Genomic DNA, 17,582 nt, shown 5'->3' with positions numbered 1-17,582 from the left:
CTATCTGTAGGTAATATGACAATGAGATAGAGTCCCTGGCTGTGTCCCCTGTCTGTATGGCAGGATTCTAAGATTCCAGAACATATGTCTATTTGATTTTATTATTTATATTTAATACATGCGTTTTCATGTGAAAACGCATGTATTAAATATGCGTATAGTTTAAATAAATATTAAACTTATGTGCTTACTATAAGGCTCAATTTCACATACGTTTAGAGAAGTGTTTTTATAAAAATCTATGATTCTATTTAACGAAAGTGGTAGGCTTTAGAACACGATGTATTGGATATTATCTTATAAATAGCCTAGTAGATATATATCGGAAATGCTCGCAATTTGACTTAAAAGCAACAGGGAAAAATTCTTGTGGTTTTGGTGGATGAAGAGTGCTGATAGGAGGGAGAGCCTTGGAGCCTGGGGAATGTCCCCACAGAGGAAGGATTCCTAGACTCTGCTACAGTCGCCAGAAGAGTGGCTAGAGCAGGATCAACCCAGCCACCTTCTTAATTCCCCTCTAGCCGAAGTTTCCACCCCTGTCTTTTGGAACTTTTATTTTTTTTTGTTTCATAAATAAACTAAAAATTTAGGGGTTTCATTCTGTAAATATAACTAGTGAAAATGTGCTGAGATTGTAGTCTATAGGTTGTGAAACTGGTTATATGTACGCATGTATTTTTCCTATTGATCTCAAGTTACATTTCAGGCAGAAATTCCAAGATTTCTCCCCTCATGTTACCTTAAAACGTGGCTTTCCTCTTCCTTACTGTGTAATGATATTCTGCTTCTTTTAAAAGGTTTTAAGCCTGTCTGCAGTTCTTCAGTTACTGTGGCTAGGATTTTTTCCTTGTCATAACATTCCCTTTCTTGGTCTGCGGTTGTAGGGAACCCCAGGCTCTCCAGGAGTCACAGGGCCAAGTGGGAAACCGGGAAAACCTGGAGATCATGGCCGACCTGTAAGTAGTTTTGCATGTCTACTGACGTTCATTCTCCTGTGGACGTGGGTAATTGAGAACTCCAAGGCGTGGGCATGTTTAGGTTATCTCAGCCATAAATATGTAAGAGCATCTGCTGAAACAATGATGAACCCGTGGATTTGACTCCGGAATGGTTCTAAAGGCTTTTCCTCCCCCTGCTGGGTTGCTATAATATCCTGGGATGAAAACTGTGGTCCTTGGTTTCTTTAAAAGGAGGAAGGGATTGTGAGCCAAGGCACATTTTTCTGCACTGTATAAACACTCTGAGCTTCAGAGCTGGGTCAGCAAAATCATTCTTCTTTTTATTTATAAGTGGTATGCTGACATAAAAGACATAAAAATACAAGGTCAGGGTGCAGGGCACCTTCATCCTCATTGATGAATGTTAACCCTTTGATAGCACTACCCAGAGGCACCATTCTTTTTCCTCGCTCCACAATTGAGGATTCTGGAGCACCAGACAAGTCTTAACAGTATTTATTGGGGCCTAGGGAGATGGCTAAGAGGGTGAAAATGCTAGCCATGCAAGCGCGAGGATCTCAGTTTGAATTTCCAGGACACTTACAAGTCCTGGACATGTATAGCATGAGTGTCTACCATCTCAGTGTTCCTTCAGATCCCTGGAAGCTCTTAGGCAAGGTATCTGGCATCCACAGTGGACAAATAGCAAAGAGACCATGCCTCAAATAACATGGAAATTGAGGACGAACACTCAGACCTCCACATATGTGCTGTGCACACCCCTCATACTTTACTTTGTATTAGATGAGGCTAATCTAGGTAAACAGAGGCCCGAAACATTCTATTGCTCTATTTGAGATGTGATTGCTGGTGACTGGTGGCCAAAAATGCTTCTACAAGATCACCGACACGATAACAGGGAAGTTATTTCTGTGAATTCTTAACAGTACTCTTACTTAAACAAGACTGCATAATGACAATACCAGGTGGCATGCCAACATGTATTAGGGGGATCTCCCAAGGCCTCACCCTAAATGAAGAATTATAGGCAGTCAATGGTTATAGGCAGTCAAGTGGTCACTCCTAAGCATGTGCACATATAAGAAACATTAAATGAACTCATGTGTGTGTATATGTGTTTTCATGTGTGTGTGTATGTGTATGTATGTGTTTTCATGAGTGTGTGTATGTGTGTGTGTTTTTGTGTATGTATATGAATGTGTGTATGTGTGTGTTTTTGTGTATGTATATGAGTGTGTGTTTTCATGAGTGTGTGTGTGTGAGACAATAATAATTGAGAAGGAGTAGTGATATACATGAGAAGAGTTGAGGGGTGTGGTGGACAGGTGGTTATGACATAAATACAGTATCCATATATCAATTTTTCAAAAATCTTAAACAATTTAGAATAGAAACAAATTGAAAAATTAAGTCGGAAAAGAGCAAGAAATAAAAAAATAAAAGCTGTAGTTTCATAAAGTTCCATATTCAATATTAGTAGTCCTACAAAAATATAGTTCTTTCGAATATAGGCTTCCAAATGGTCTTTGGAAGGCCCTATTTGATGGGAGATTAGAGTATTTTTACAGTAAAGGCAAATGTTAGTGGTGTGGTTTTAAGTGTGATGTACCACGTTGTTGGTTTTTTGTCGTGAGGAAGCCAAGAACAAGTTTTTCTTACAATAATTATAACTCACCATACACCGTTCATGTCTCAGGGCAAACAAGTGAGATAATCTATTTTTTTTTCTTTAAACCTCCCATTCTGGCATCCGTATCAAGAATAGGCTATCAAGAGCAAAAGCAGGAAGTAAGGAGGTCAGTTAAGAGGATACCGGAATCGTTACACTAAACAGTGATTAGAAATAAGTGGTTTCCATGGAAATGCTACAAGTTGGTTTGGCTGGAATAGTTTCCCAGTATCAGATTTGTTAATGACTTGTGTGTTCCTTCTGTGATGGCAGTTGGCAGTTTGAAAAGATACTTACCAAAAAATACGAAATTCAGGCCCTCCAAGGATCTTTCCTGGACCGAAATGGGCTTCTGACTGAGTATGATAAAGATTTTGTGGTTATTTGGATGTGAGACCAATTAAGAGAGAAAAACATCTGTTTCCTTTTCTACCCAATGTACAAAGACTAATTGGAGGAAGAATACACATTTATCTAGGGAGCCGACAGAAAGTCCTTTACTGGTTCTTCCAGGAAGTGAATGGATGTTAAGCTTTTGTGTATTCCACAATAAGCAACTGAGCTAAGTAACCATGGTAACTTAAAGTGTGGTAAAGTGCAGTTTGAGTTCAAGTGCACGTTTCAGTTGTAAATCTATATGGTGAATGGTATAGAGCCCTTGTAATCGTTGTTCTATAACTCACGCTGGAGCAAGGCTTTAGAAGGCCCTATTGGATGAGAGATTAGATTATTTTTACAGTAAAGGAAAATGTTAGTGGTGTGGTTTTAAGTGTGATGTAGCAGGTTACTGGTTTATCAGACAACAGTCTCTGCCCTCCGTATCATCATTGCTGTCCATGCAACATTTTGGACCAGTGGTTCTTAGCCTATGGGTCCTGACCCCCTTCCACATCAAATGACAAAGAAGGGGTTGAAGATCAGATATACTGCAGGCCAGATATTTAAATTATGATTAATAACACTATCAAAATTATAATTATGAAGGAGCAACAAAATACTTTTATGGTTGGGAGGGTCAGTAAAACACGAGATACTGTATTAAAACGTTGCAGCGTTAGGAAGGTTAAGAACAACTGTTTTAGATCATCTCTTCCTGTTTCTAAAATATAAATTATCTGTGTTTCAGGGTCAATCTGGGTTAAAAGGAGAAAAAGGTGATAGGGTATGTATTTCTTAAAAGTTGGCTTCATTTTCTTTCAAGTTTAAGCTACAGAAATAATATTTTAATGATTTTTTTAAATTTAATTAACCAGGGAGACATTGCTTCCCAGAACATGATGCGAGCTGTTGCAAGACAAGTGTGTGAACAACTGATCAGTGGTAATTGACTGTTCACCATTTGAACGACTGTTAAAGCAATGGCGGGGAAGATACAGGACTTGAGTCACAGAGTTGATTGGAAATGTTTCAAACTAACACAGTTCATGCTTGAAGACGGGGCGCAGGCTAGTCTTGAACTCCGGGGTTACCCTCCTAAGTTTCATCAGTACTTCTCACAGCATGGTTGTGAGGATCGCAGCCCGGTCCTGAGGAACACGGTCCATAAATTATCTTAGTTTGTTTGTAAGAAAAGAGAGGTCCATGATCATGGTCTAAAGCCATTGTGCTTGGAAACAAAGCCCCTCAAGTAAAAAATGTTTCAATGTACACTTAACAGAAGTTCCCAGTTGTACTAATAAAACCTGGGCATTGTTGCATTAGGTACCTAGAAAAATGGCACACTGCCTGCCATGATTTCACTCTTTTGAGTGACATTATCTGACACACTGAAAGGCAACGTGTTTCGAAGAGGTACTTCACTTTGATAACTCTTATTCGTAATAAAGCTTATGGCTTGAGGTCAGCTTTGGTATGACTGTTGATCAAGGGTCACTGTGAACTGGGTGGCTGATGTGTCTTATTTTTAATGTCTCTATTAATTAGAACATGAGGGCTAGGTGCTAAGAGGAAACCGATCCCCTATGTGCCCTCTCCCTTCCTGGCTTTCTTTCTAACAAGTCTTGCTATTCATAGGCCAGATGAGCAGATTCAACCAGATGCTGAATCAGATTCCGAACGATTACCACTCAAATCGAAACCAGCCTGGCCCACCAGGACCTCCAGGGCCCCCTGGCAGTGCTGGAGCCAGAGGAGAGCCAGGGCCGGGGGGACGACCAGGATTCCCTGGCACGCCTGGGATGCAAGGACCTCAGGGCGAACGAGGTCAGCCTTTCTGACTTTATGCAGTGATAAAGGAAGGGCTTGTGTGTGGGAGGACTGGGGCAGGTTGAAAGCATTTGTCAGTCAGAATTTGACACGGCACTTGGGTGTTGTGTGGCCAGTCTAGAGGAGCTGTCTGGCAGCCACTTTTCCTGTTCAGGAACATGAAGTGCACAGACGTCTATAATCCCCGTAGTGGGGGTGTGAGAAAATGGATGCTGTTTCAGCAGATCTCAGGAGAGATACTTCTAGCCATTGATTTTTCTTGTGGCTCTGGTGGGAAGTAGTGTCTTGGCAAAAGGAATCCGGCACCAATCTTACCAAGTGCTGTGGCTGTGGCAAGAACTGAGACGCAACCGAGGGCATTCGGTCCAAATTCTTTCTATTCCTTCATTCGGGACCTGGCACTGGCTCCTGGATATTTGTTTCACTTTAATTTCATGGTAGATAAATGAAATTGAAAGGGGGAAAAAAAAAAGAAAAAATGGGATTTTTTTCTACTTCCAGATGTTTCAGGATGCTTGCTTTAAGAGTTATATAACCCTACTACCTAATGGTATGACCGCTGTGCCTACACAGCTCCTAAAGTCTACCTGAAGGCCCTTCTCTGAGATCTCTGGTTTTAATTACTATTTGACAATATATTAGGCATATTTGTATCCTTCAAATAATTTCCCTCTGACTTCCAGCCAGATTTGTTTCTTGGCCATGAATCTGGAATTACACAAATGTCTAGAAAGAATTTGGCTTAAGGAGTGAACTTCTGGGAAAAATTAGGTTCTGTATTCACTAAGGAAATGAGTTACTTGAATTATTATTTAAGATGTAAAAACATGTTTCCAGATAAAAATTTTCCCATGCTTTTATTTTCCTTTCCTTTTTAATTATATTGATGTGTTTAATTTTTGGCTTCTCGTAGGTTTGCCTGGAGAGAAAGGTGAAAGGGGTATTGGGTCACAAGGACCCCGAGGACCTCCAGGGCCCCCAGGTAGGTTTATTAAGACATCAGACTGGAAAAGCATGTAAAAAGGCAACTTCATGGTATCAGTTTTGCACCAACATAGTAGGTCTTTTAGCAAAAAGTTCAGTTTGGATGTAGCCTTTGTTAAAGTGCCTCTCTATCAGGTGTTTGCTCAGGGCTATAGGATAAGAAGAGGTGACCTTGGTGACATAAAGAAGGATTACATTCTTTTGGGGGCGGGGAGGATTCTCTTTGTGGCATTTTGTTTCCTTGTTTTGCTTTGCTCTCTAAATGCTATTGTGTTTTTCTTTCCAGTGTTCTTCAATATGGGGTTATTAGAGTGAGAAAAATTTAAAGACTTGACGCAGATTTTCATTTACAGTATTTCTCCAAGTTGCAAGGAAACAATAGCTGTCCGAGTTGTTTTATGCATTGTTTGACTCGGTTCAAAGTGATTCTTCTCTTTTTTATATAAAGAGATTAAAAAATCCTTTAATCTATCTATCTATCTGTCTGTCTGTCTGTCTGTCTGTCTGTCTGTCTGTCTGTCTGTCCATCCATCCATCTGCCCGCCCACCCACCCATCTATCTATGTATCTATATATCTATGTATTTATCTATGTATCTATCTATGTATCTATCTATGTATCTATCTATGTATCTATCTATCTATCTATCTATCTATCTATCTATCTATCTATCATCTCCCTATCAATCATCTATCTGTCTGTCTGTCTGTCTGTCTGTCTATCTATCTATCTATCTATCTATCTATCTATCTATCCATCCATCCATCTGCCTGCCCACCCAGCCATCTATGTATCTATATATCTATGTATCTATGTATCTATGTATGTATGTATGTATGTATGTATGTATGTATGTATGTATGTATGTATCTATCTATCTATCTATCTATCTATCTATCATCCATCTATCTATCATCCATCTCCCTACCAATCATCTATCTGTCTATCTATCTATCTACCTATCAATCATCTATTATCTGTCTGTCTGTCTATCTATCTATCTACCTATCAATCATCTATTATCTGTCTGTCTGTCTATCTATCTATCTATCTACCTATCAATCATCTATTATCTGTCTATCTATCTGTCTATCTATCTATCTATCTATCTATCTATCTATCTACCTATCAATCATCTATTATCTGTCTGTCTGTCTGTCTATCTATCTACCTATCAATCATCTATTATCTGTCTGTCTATCTGTCTGTCTATCTATCTATATCTCTATCATCTGTGTGTTCGTGTGTGTGTGTGTGTGTGTGTGTGTGTGTGTGTGTGTGTATGTGTTACATGTGTCCGTGGAGTGCATGTGGAGGTCAGAGGACAACTTGTGGGAGTTGGTTCTCTCTTTCTACCATGTGGGTCCTGGGAATTTAGCTCTGATTCTCAGCCTTGGGAGCAAGCAAGCACCTTTACTTACCAAGCCACCTTGCTGGTCACATTTTTCTTCTTTTTCTGAAGTTTCTGTATCTTTGCACTCAAGGACAGCCCTGTGGTTAAATCTTTACATTTATGTCAATCATAGGAAGTGCCACTTTATCCAGAAAAAATGTTACTTTCCACATATACCAGAGACCAGAAACTTACCTGGCTGCCTGATCCAGGCATCTGTGTCCCTGTGTGAGTAGGAGCAAATGAGAGAATTTACAGATAAGTTTAGCTTGGCTTAATTCCTGCTAAATCAGTTTTCTTTAAGTGAAATTGGAACAGTAGTGAATTGCTGCCATTGATTTAACCACGAGACAGTTCTTTGGTCCACATTGGGAATTTCCTAAGGAATTATTTTCTTCTTATGCACTGGTGAATAGTAGTCTAGTCTCAAGGTAGGGGAGATGTCCGTTGGGCATTGGAGTCTGCCTCAGGAGTTTTTGACAAAAGGGGAAATATTTATCATCATCATCATCATCATCATCATCATCATCATCATCATCATCATCATCATCATTATTACTTCACACTAGGTCCACAAGGTGAATCCAGAACAGGTCCACCAGGGTCTACAGGTTCAAGAGGCCCTCCTGGTCCTCCTGGTCGTCCAGGAAACTCAGGTATCCGAGGACCCCCAGGTCCTCCTGGATATTGTGATTCATCCCAATGTGCCAGCATTCCATACAACGGGCAAGGCTATCCAGGTATGTTGCTGCCATTGTAAGGACCCCGGTTCCCCAGAAACAAAGAGCCCTAGGATTGAAGGAATATGGAGCCAGGGATCTCGTGGAGATGCTAACATTTTCAGTTCTATATATTGAGTATGCAACAGCATCTGTCTTCTCAAGCACAAAACACTTTCCACGATTAGGATTTGAGTCACCATTTTCCCCTCCTCTACTTCTGGATTTACCAAACCACACCATTAACTTCTCTACAGCTCTCTTAGGAGTTAAACGAATGCTACCCATTCATGAGGTTTTCTTGTTTTTTTTTTCCCTTTCCTTTCTTTTTTATTTACCTTTCTTTATTTTTTTTACCTAAAAGAACAGAGAGACCAAAATAAAATGAAATAGTGTTATAGAATGCTGAAAAACATGAAAATTATTTCTGCAGTCCCATTTACATGTGAGAGCAAACCAAGTGCAGACCTGTGGAATAACTCACTGCCTTGCACCACACATAGAACTGATGCCCATTGAATCCGGAGCCTAATATTTTTGGGGGGTTGTTAATGAAATTCTAGTGCTGCTCCGTTGGAGACTGCAGAAGCATCTTGTGCCTGACCTTGGGGGATGTGAGGTTTGGGGAGGTGGGGTGACGGTCTGGATAGAAAGACTCTCAGGTTGTGATCGCTGGTTACTTTTTCATTAGAGCGCCCTCATGCATCTTGCAAGTTTAAAAAATGATACTGCTGTTTGATTTGGTTTGCTATTAGCAAGTAGTGCATGAGTAGTTGGATATATTAATATCTATATATCTATATATTTATGTGCATAACTATATGTGATCAAAAGTAATAATGAATCCAAATGCACACTTTCCTGTAATCCATTCATAAGATTATAATTTAATTCTTTGTAAAGCAAATTTAAATTATCCCTGCCTTATGGCATATGTGAACTGAAAATATATGGATATATAAATATACATACTTTAACATTTACATAGATGGATGTGTATATGTATATATTTTTGCGTAGTAATTCAACTTTTAAAAACTATCATCTTTGACCTGTTTCAGGTTCCGGCTAACAAACTTTCTAAGTCTCCAGTGCTGCTTACAGTTTGAATACATGAGAATCCTGTTTCTGAGATGTTTGCGCACGTGCTTATTAGAAAATGAGTCTGTATGGAAATCTCACGGCAGATATGGTTAACGAACTGGGTCGGCATCACACAGGAGGGTGGAGACTCCATACTAACTTGAATGACGCAACGGGCAGTGGTGTCCGCCTGATGCTTTTCAGCAGTAATGTAGAAAACCATCTTTTAAAAAGTCCGAACGCAGCCGGGAGGAGCCCTGGCTGTGAAGGAGGTGCCCTAATAAGCTACTAACCAGCAGAGACACGCCATGTTGAGACAGACGATTAACCGGGTTGAAGAGAAAGACCCCGTGTAAATAATCAACTAATTGTGGCTTGTACATGATCTGTATGTGAGCCCGTGTACTAAAATTTCGTTAACCACTCAACAACCCGCTTCTGCACTAAAGCCTGCTGGCCGCTTGTTCTCTGCAGTAATGGCCGCTTGCTCTCTGCAGTAATAACGAACGGATCTGATCCTTTCTTGCTTGTTAGCAGTGTGTCTGAGTTCAGGGCATGTGACTTCTCAGCATTCTGGGTGTGTACTTTTATTTGGGTTTCTTACCTGCAATCTTTCAAACCAAAGTTGAAAAATCACCGTTCCTTCCGGTTTGGCTGTAGTCACGGGTGTTCCTCACCCACTGGCTGTAACTCTGCAGGAGACATAGCCATAGGGGACACCGTGGACTGTAGAAAACCTGGTGACAGCTCCTTTCACCCCGAGATCAATCTCTAGGCCCAAATACTCTTCATGTCCTCAGCTCTCCAAGTCATTTGTTAACCCTGATGAGTTTGAAGTCATGAACAGTTATCTGGGGATTTGCCAAAAAAGCCTACCTAGGTACTGTGTTTACAATTCTTTGGCCCAATTTCTGATCCTTCCCAGGTTTTGTGCAATGATTGTATTTACTGCTGGATCTTTGCGACACCCCCACCCCCACCCTACCCCCACCGCTGGCACTCCTTATTCGATCACCAAATTCACCCTGCACATGTGCACATGGAAATAATCGGATCTCTGTAATGCAATACATCTATTTGTGGTTGTGAGATTAAGACTGGAGTATCGTCACCTCCAGTGATGACTTAACTTTTGCTGTGCGTGTGTACCTTCCAAGTCATGCCATAACTGTAATGTTGAATCGGACAGAGCCTTATGTGCCCGAGGGCGGGGCCTACCTGCCTGACCGCGAGCCCTTCATCGTGCCTGTGGAGCCTGAGAGGACCGCAGAATACGAGGATGACTACGGTGCAGATGAACCTGAACAGCAGCACCCTGACCACAGGCGTTGGCGGCGAGCCCTACGCCCAGGCCCTGGGCAATGAACCTGAGACCACGGGTTCACCGAGGTGGGAGGTGTTGGGATTCTCATTCACAGGTCAGACAGAGCAGCAGTGACGTTTTCTCAGCGTCGCTTCATCCACAAGTGCTCCTATCTGACTGTAGAGAATCTTGTTTCTGGAGGCAGCCTAGCTCGCAACAGTCTGTAGACATCTTTGCCTTTGCAGTACAAATGGTCACAACACAAGCTTTTCACAGAAGCTGCATGGAGAGAACACACCCAGGGTGCGCTGGGGCAGCCGGGCTTCTTGGTTGCCCTGCAAGCCCTGGAAACCAGAGCAGCTGTCTCTTCAGAAAGGGCCTTTATCTTAGAACTAATCTGCAGTTCAATTGCACCCCATTTCCAGTCATTCCGCTCCTAAAATCAAAAAGAAAGGGGAACACCAGCTCACTGTAGCCGGTCACCTATCTTTTCTTCCTCCTCTTATGCTTTAGGGCATAGTCTTTTTTAACAACCACAGACCTTAAGCCTCGTAGCCGAAGTTATTGTATCAACTGGATACTGTTCCATATTGCTTTCGACGTCTTTGTTGACACACTAACATTTATGCCAAATTGCAGATTATTCTGCCGAGATGGAATTGCATGTTTGTGTTGTATATTTAGAATGAACTTTTTTTTTTTTTTTTTTTTGCAGAACATGTTTCTTAGTTATCAAAGCAGTTGGAAATGTTTGCAAGACTATGAACATAGAGTCGCTGCTTTTATATTTTAACTGCAGATTGTGAATTTCACTGCCTTATATTATTTATTTCTGAAACAAAAGAGGCATTTTTCAATAAAACTACTGAAAATTTGACCTGGCGTATTCTTTTTCTTCGGGGCCTTTTGGACTTCATGAGTGGTTGTTACAACAAACAATTTCATATCCTTGGATACAATTACAAATCTCATTAATACTATTAAATTATGCTAAAAACTTTAGATTTTAATGCTATGGTGAAGTCATTGAAGAGAGTGGCGTGAGCCTAAAAAAAACCCAGCAGATTCCAAAGGTTTTATTAGGAATGTAGAGGATGTGTGGGCTGGTGGAAAAATAATGAGGTATCCTAGGAGACCCCAAACAACCAAGTAATCTACAGCCCACACAATTTCTTATGCATTTAATTACTTTCCTATACTTTTCCCAATAGCAAATTTAATTGTAGAGAGGAAAATTCCTTAATGGAAAATATTAATTTAGGGAAACCCTTCTTTTCCACTTACAAATGCAGCGAAAGCATCCTAAACATCATGGAAATGTCTGTTTGAAAAAAATCAACGGAAGAGGAAGGGGCAGTGGAACAAAGTTTGTCGTGGGGTAAAACGTGAATCAAATTCTCCTTGGAGTTCGGGATTGAAAGGCATAGGTGACCTATTAATGGTGATTAGTTAAAGACTTTCAAGTAGATTGCTAACTCTAGCATTTTTCTTTCACTCTCTACTTTCCTTGAACATTTAAAGCCAGAGGAGAACACTGAGGTTATACTAGGACACACCCTCTGCCCCCTTCATTACACCGTAAGCAGAACTCACCTTTGCCCATCAGAAGAGGACAGATGCTCCATCTTTCTTTGTAGGCGGATACTTCCCAGCCCCTCCCCCTAATCCCTGAATGCTCACTCCCTGGGCAGGGGATTTTGAATCTCAAAAATTCTCCAATATAGCTTTGGATTCATTTGTGGTTTGGATGTTCCCTGAAAAGCCCTTGTATTAGGAGTTTGAAGATGGGTCCCTGTGTCATGGACTCAGTGGAGTCACAACCACATGAATTTGAAGCACAAAGTAATGTCTGACTAGATGTGGTTTGGCTCCTGGTGTTTGTAATTCATTGGTTCACCACGACCTCCTACTTTGCCCTGGGGGAAAGGACCGAAGGCCAGGCCATTTCTGAACAGAGGTGTAGTAAGGATTTAGAATACATGCATTTTTTCTTAATTGAAAATAAATTTCATACAACTCTAACATATGTGGTTTTAATTTTCATAATATATGTCATTACTAATTATGTTTAGTAAATTATTTCTTATAATTCTCTATTAACTGTGCATATACTCGTTAAAGCTTTTGAGGGAAGAGATGAGATAGTCTGGATGTGAACACTGACAGAATCACAGAAGAGTCAGATATATAAGTGCTGGTGTATTTATTTACACTTTCTTAGAAGACAATACAGTACAAGTCAAAGGATAGTCCCAGTATTCTTTCAATATGAGAACAGTGTAGTCTAGTTCATATTTGAAGGTGAGGCCCCGATTTCAGGAAGACAGCCTGGGTGACTGTGGCTGCAGGGTGTCACTTCTAATGAGGTCTACAGCAGGAAAACAGCACTTATACAAGCCGCAGTTCCTGAATATCTCACATAGAATACTTTGTATAATAGAATTAGCAATCTACAAATGTAATGGAAGGCTGTACCTATATTTTCTTACATATGTGGACATGCAAGCATGCATATGATCTATAAAGAATCATGCTATATACTTGCGTGTTATTTTCTATACAAATAAAGTCAGTGTAATTTCTATAAACACTTTCTAGTCACTGGACTGGATTAGGAACTTATGATATTTTTTAAATATTAGTCTTTGTTTTCATCATAATTTCTTCATCAATGAAAAGGGTTTGAATTCAATGGTCATACAGTGATAGAAGTACTTCATAAAAACCAGCCACTTTTGCAAGAATTATTATAGCTACTGCTATTTTCAAGGACAAAGCAATATTGGCTACAAGGTTACTTAGGATTTAATGTGGATCTCTGCCCAAGCAAACACTCATCGCCTTTGCCTTCTGAGATCAGGGTGCTCAAGGCTACTGGGAACATAATTACTGGACTTTCCTTTTTGCTGGTTTTTTTTTCTTTCTTTTTTTCCGGAGCTGGGGACCGAACCCAGGGCCTTGCGCTTGCTAGGCAAGCGCTCTACCACTGAGCTAAATCCCCAACCCCTGTTTTTGTTTTTTTAAAGAAGGATCTGTACTCCCTATCTCCAACCCTAATTAGTAGCTCAGTTCCATGCCAATGTTCAAGAGTAGCTGTCTATCACTAATCTGATGCCTATTTTTTAAAAAAACTTTTATTATAGCTTTATTTTGTTTTTACTACTTTCTTTTCCATTTTCCCCAATAATGTACTTATTTATTCACTTTGCATCCTGAGTGCAGTCCCCCCTCATGTTCTTCCCTCACAGGGGCCCCTCACTCCTCCCCCTCTCCTTCTCTGAGAAGGGGGAGGTCCCCCTTGGGTACTATCCCACCCATGGCTTTTCACACCACTGCAGTATATCCTCTCCCACTGCGGCCATACAAGACAGCTCAGTTAGGGGGACAGAGTTAGGATAAGCACCCACTCCAGTTGTTGAGGGACCTGCAACAGGGAGAGAGGGCTAGGAGAGTGAACAGAAACGGGGAAGGGTATCTTTAGGATGCTGGGTTGGGGAATCTCTAGGGAGTTTATGAGGGTGACTCTAGCTGAGACTTCTAACAGTTGGGGGGATATGAAGCTAAAAGTGACTATCTCCTGCAGCCAGGCAGGACTCCCAGTGCAGGGAAAAGGACACCAATACATCCACAAAACCTTTGACCCCAAATGTGTCCTTCCTACAAGAAGTGCAAGGACAAAGATGGAATGGAGACTGGGAGAATGGCCAATCAATGACTGGCCCAACTCGAGACCCATCCCACGGGCAAGAACCAATTCCCAACACTGCTAATGATAGTTATGCTTGCAGACAGGAACCTAGTATAACTGTCCTCTGAGAGGCTGCTCCCAGCAGCCAATGGAAACAGATACAAACATTAGATGAAGCTCAGGAAGTCTTGCCAAAGAGTTGGGGGCCAGGAAAGGATTGAGAAACTCAGAGAGGAAAGGGACCCTATAAGAAGACCAACAGAATCAACTAACCTGGACCCTTGGAGGCTCCCAGAGACTGAACCACTAACCAAAGAGAATACAAAGGCTAGACCTCAGCCCCCCTGCACATATGTAGTGGTCACTATTTTTGAAAACAGAAATACACGAAGTTGGATAGGTAGGGAGAGGATCTGAGATCTGATGGGAATTGAAGAAATATTATGATCGAAATACATTGTGTGACATTCTCAAAAATTAAAAAGTATAAAAGTTTCCCAGGCACTTGCAATTTAACACGTGTATTAGGATTAGGATTAGTTGCAGCAGAAAGATACAAAGTAAGTGGTTTTAAGGAGAAATTTCATGAAGCCCAGACACCCAATCTCAGGTATTTGGGAGGCTGATGTAGAATGACTACAAGTTCAAGACCAGTTCGGGAAACTCAGTGAGTTCCTGTTTTAAGACAAAACAAAACAATCAAATACAATTGCTGGGTCTCTAATTCAATAGTAAAATTGTTGCTGAGTGTACTGAGGCCCTGGGTTCACTCCCTAGTCCCAGAAAACAATCATTGCCATTACAACCAAATATTGCTTTATTTCATGTGTGTAAGAAAGCAGATTCGTGCTTTTATATTTTATTGTTCTGCCTTTCCTGATTGTCATAGTCAAATTAAACTAATGGCGCATGAGAGTTAATAGAGCTATAATTATAATACCTACATGTTCCACAGTGAGGAAGAGAAAAATATAACACCCTTTATTTGATGCACATTTCTTGAAAATTGCATGTACAACGTATACAGCATATATGTGGCTAGAACGTAGTCTTTTTGTAATATCTCCCTCTAAAGGAAAACAAGGAATAGTACATGTTTTTAGAATTGCCATTTGCCAGTTAAAATGGCAAGTCTGTTACTATAGAGTTAGCGAATGACAACTCAAGTCATCTCAAGCTCTACTTTTGGACACAGAGTCCAAATCAGAGTGCATCTTCTTAAGCCCCCTTCCCCTCATTCTCACCAGCAGTCACCTACTTAGACAGGAGAGAAATGAGGGAGTTACTGTAAGTCAACCAAAGCTAAATAGTTTTGTCACTCTGTATACGTGATAGTCACTTTATCGATTCACTCAACATTCCAGGGAGTGGTCCTCATTGCTGTTCTCTGATGAAAACCTGGCATCTTCTGGAAGACTTCAGCATCCATGTTGGATTATGAATCCAATATTATCAGTTATTTGAATCTCTTATCTTCAAACATTTTCCCCTCAAGCTTGGCTACTTAGTATTTCCAAGGTAGTAATAGAACTTTGTCACATATTGTCAGTTCTTTAAGATCACGAATGGAGACATTGTGTCCCTGTTGGTTCTTCTTGCTTATGTGCTCAAGTGCCCCAACACAGTTATCCTTCAGGTTTGTCCTAACATCTGTCACGAAGAAACCTCCTGTGTTTCTTTTGTCCTTCAGCCCCTCCTTATTTTCACTTGATGTTTATCTAGCTTGATGTCTGCACTATGGTCTCATACCATATTTACTGTATATCCTTAACTTAGGGACACGCTAATTTCATTTTTGTTTGGCCATTGTCTTTAGTTGTGCTTAGTTACCATTACTGTCTCATAATTCTATTACTGTGATAAAACACCATTACCAAGAGCAACTTGGCGAGGAAAGGGTTTATTTCATCATACAACTCTCAGGTTACACTCAACTACTAAGGGAAATCAGGGCAGGAACCTGAAGACAGGAATGCATGCTGGGGCCATGGAGGAACGCTGTTTACTGTCTTGTCCCTCATGACTTGCTCAGTCTCTTTCTTATGTATTTCAGGACAACGTGTTCAGGAATAGCACTGTCCAAAGTGGACTGGCCCCCTTTACAACCATCATTGATAAAATGCCCCGTGCACTTGCCCTTGTGCTAATCTGGTGTGGCTATCTTCTTTGTTGAGGTTCCATCTTTCAATAAAGGCAATCATTCATATCATAAATAGTCATTGCTGAACATTTCTGGGTGGTGGTTCCTGAGTCAAGGTTGTTTGAAATTTATTTTCCAGAGTCTGGAATCAGAGATAAACAGCTAGTGGGTAGTAAGATGGATGCCTAGCAGAAAATGGAGTTTCATTAAATATTGTAGTAGCAAAATAATGACTCCTAATGAAAATTCTGCTACACTCATAGATCAGTACCTTGCTCAACTCTCATCAGAGAAGCGTCCTTCTGCAGCAGGCAGGAACAGATACAGAGATGCAAAGGTAGACATTATAAAGAGAGTGAGAGATCTTGGAACGCTCATTCCTAAATGGGATGTCTCCATCAATCCCTCCTCTCAGTGTGCAGAGATCCCTTTCAGAGGAGGAGGCAGAAAGTATAAGAACAAGAGGGGATGGAGGACAAGGAAACAAAGTTCTGTAAATCAGCATGATCAGAGCCCATGTGAACTCACAGAGACGGAGGCAGCACTCAGACCTGCAGGTGTCTTCACCAGGTCCTCTGTGCATAGAAATGTTATGGCTTCCAGTTTGGTGTTTTTATGGGGTTCTTGGTGTGTGAATGAGTGGGTCTCTGATCCTTGTGCCTTCTCTTGGGCTCCTTTCCTTCTTGTTTATTTGTCTTGTCCAACTCCAACGTGGTAAGTTTTTTTAATCTTACTACATTTTAATTTGTTATATGTTACCATCATCCCTAGAAGCTTTTTTATTTTCTAATGAGAGACAGAAAGGAAGTGAGTCTGAATGGGAGGGAATGTTGGGAAGAATTGGGGGGAGGGAGGGAATACAGGTATGAGAAGACATAATCAGGATATATTATGTACGAAAAAGTCTATTTTCAATAAAAAGACAATAAGTAAATAAAAATAAAAACCTATCAAAATATTTCTAAGGAACTTAGGCATGGTCTATGGCTAACCAAAATATGATTCTGTGCCAATAAAAAACAAATGAATTTAAAAACCATTTGACAAATATATTTAAAAAATACCCAAAGCTCCAAAATATCTTTAAAATATCCAATGTCTCTCAATTGTGGGCTCCATATTTACATTCAGAGTTCCACAGTGGAAATCTTTCAGTGCTTCCCCTCAGGGCTCACTCATGACCCCTGGGTTCCACAAGGCTCTGGCAGCTCTGTTTCTCTGGCTCTACCGTCTGAAGCATATAGTGTTGCTTCTAGGCTCAAGCCAATGTCACTCAACAGCTGTCGCTGCATGTAGTGGTCATCCCATAATTCTGGAATCTCCAAAATTCTGTGGTCTTTGTTGTAAATGGGTGATACTTTCACCAATAGACTCTCCCGACTCCTCTTCAGGGACTCAGAGCCAGTTACATGGTGCCAAGCATCAACTTCTCTACATGA

General features: G+C 40.7%; 1 protein-coding gene across 1 annotated transcript in view; it reads left to right on the top strand.

Moving 5' to 3' along the window:
• The window catches only part of Col12a1 (collagen type XII alpha 1 chain), a 117,028-nt gene extending 105,836 nt beyond the window's left edge, over positions 1 to 11,192 (top strand). The window contains 7 exon segments of the mRNA XM_032909894.1: positions 885 to 956; positions 3,755 to 3,790; positions 3,882 to 3,948; positions 4,642 to 4,830; positions 5,747 to 5,815; positions 7,780 to 7,950; positions 10,202 to 11,192. Of these exon segments, the coding sequence (XP_032765785.1) occupies positions 885 to 956; positions 3,755 to 3,790; positions 3,882 to 3,948; positions 4,642 to 4,830; positions 5,747 to 5,815; positions 7,780 to 7,950; positions 10,202 to 10,377 (780 nt within the window). The 3' untranslated portion in view covers positions 10,378 to 11,192.
• Positions 11,193 to 17,582: the final 6,390 nt, after the last annotated feature.

Source organism: Rattus rattus, chromosome 8 (genome assembly GCF_011064425.1).
Source record: "Rattus rattus isolate New Zealand chromosome 8, Rrattus_CSIRO_v1, whole genome shotgun sequence".
Classification (NCBI taxonomy): domain Eukaryota; kingdom Metazoa; phylum Chordata; class Mammalia; order Rodentia; family Muridae; genus Rattus; species Rattus rattus.
This window is presented reverse-complemented; position numbering and strand designations above follow the sequence as displayed.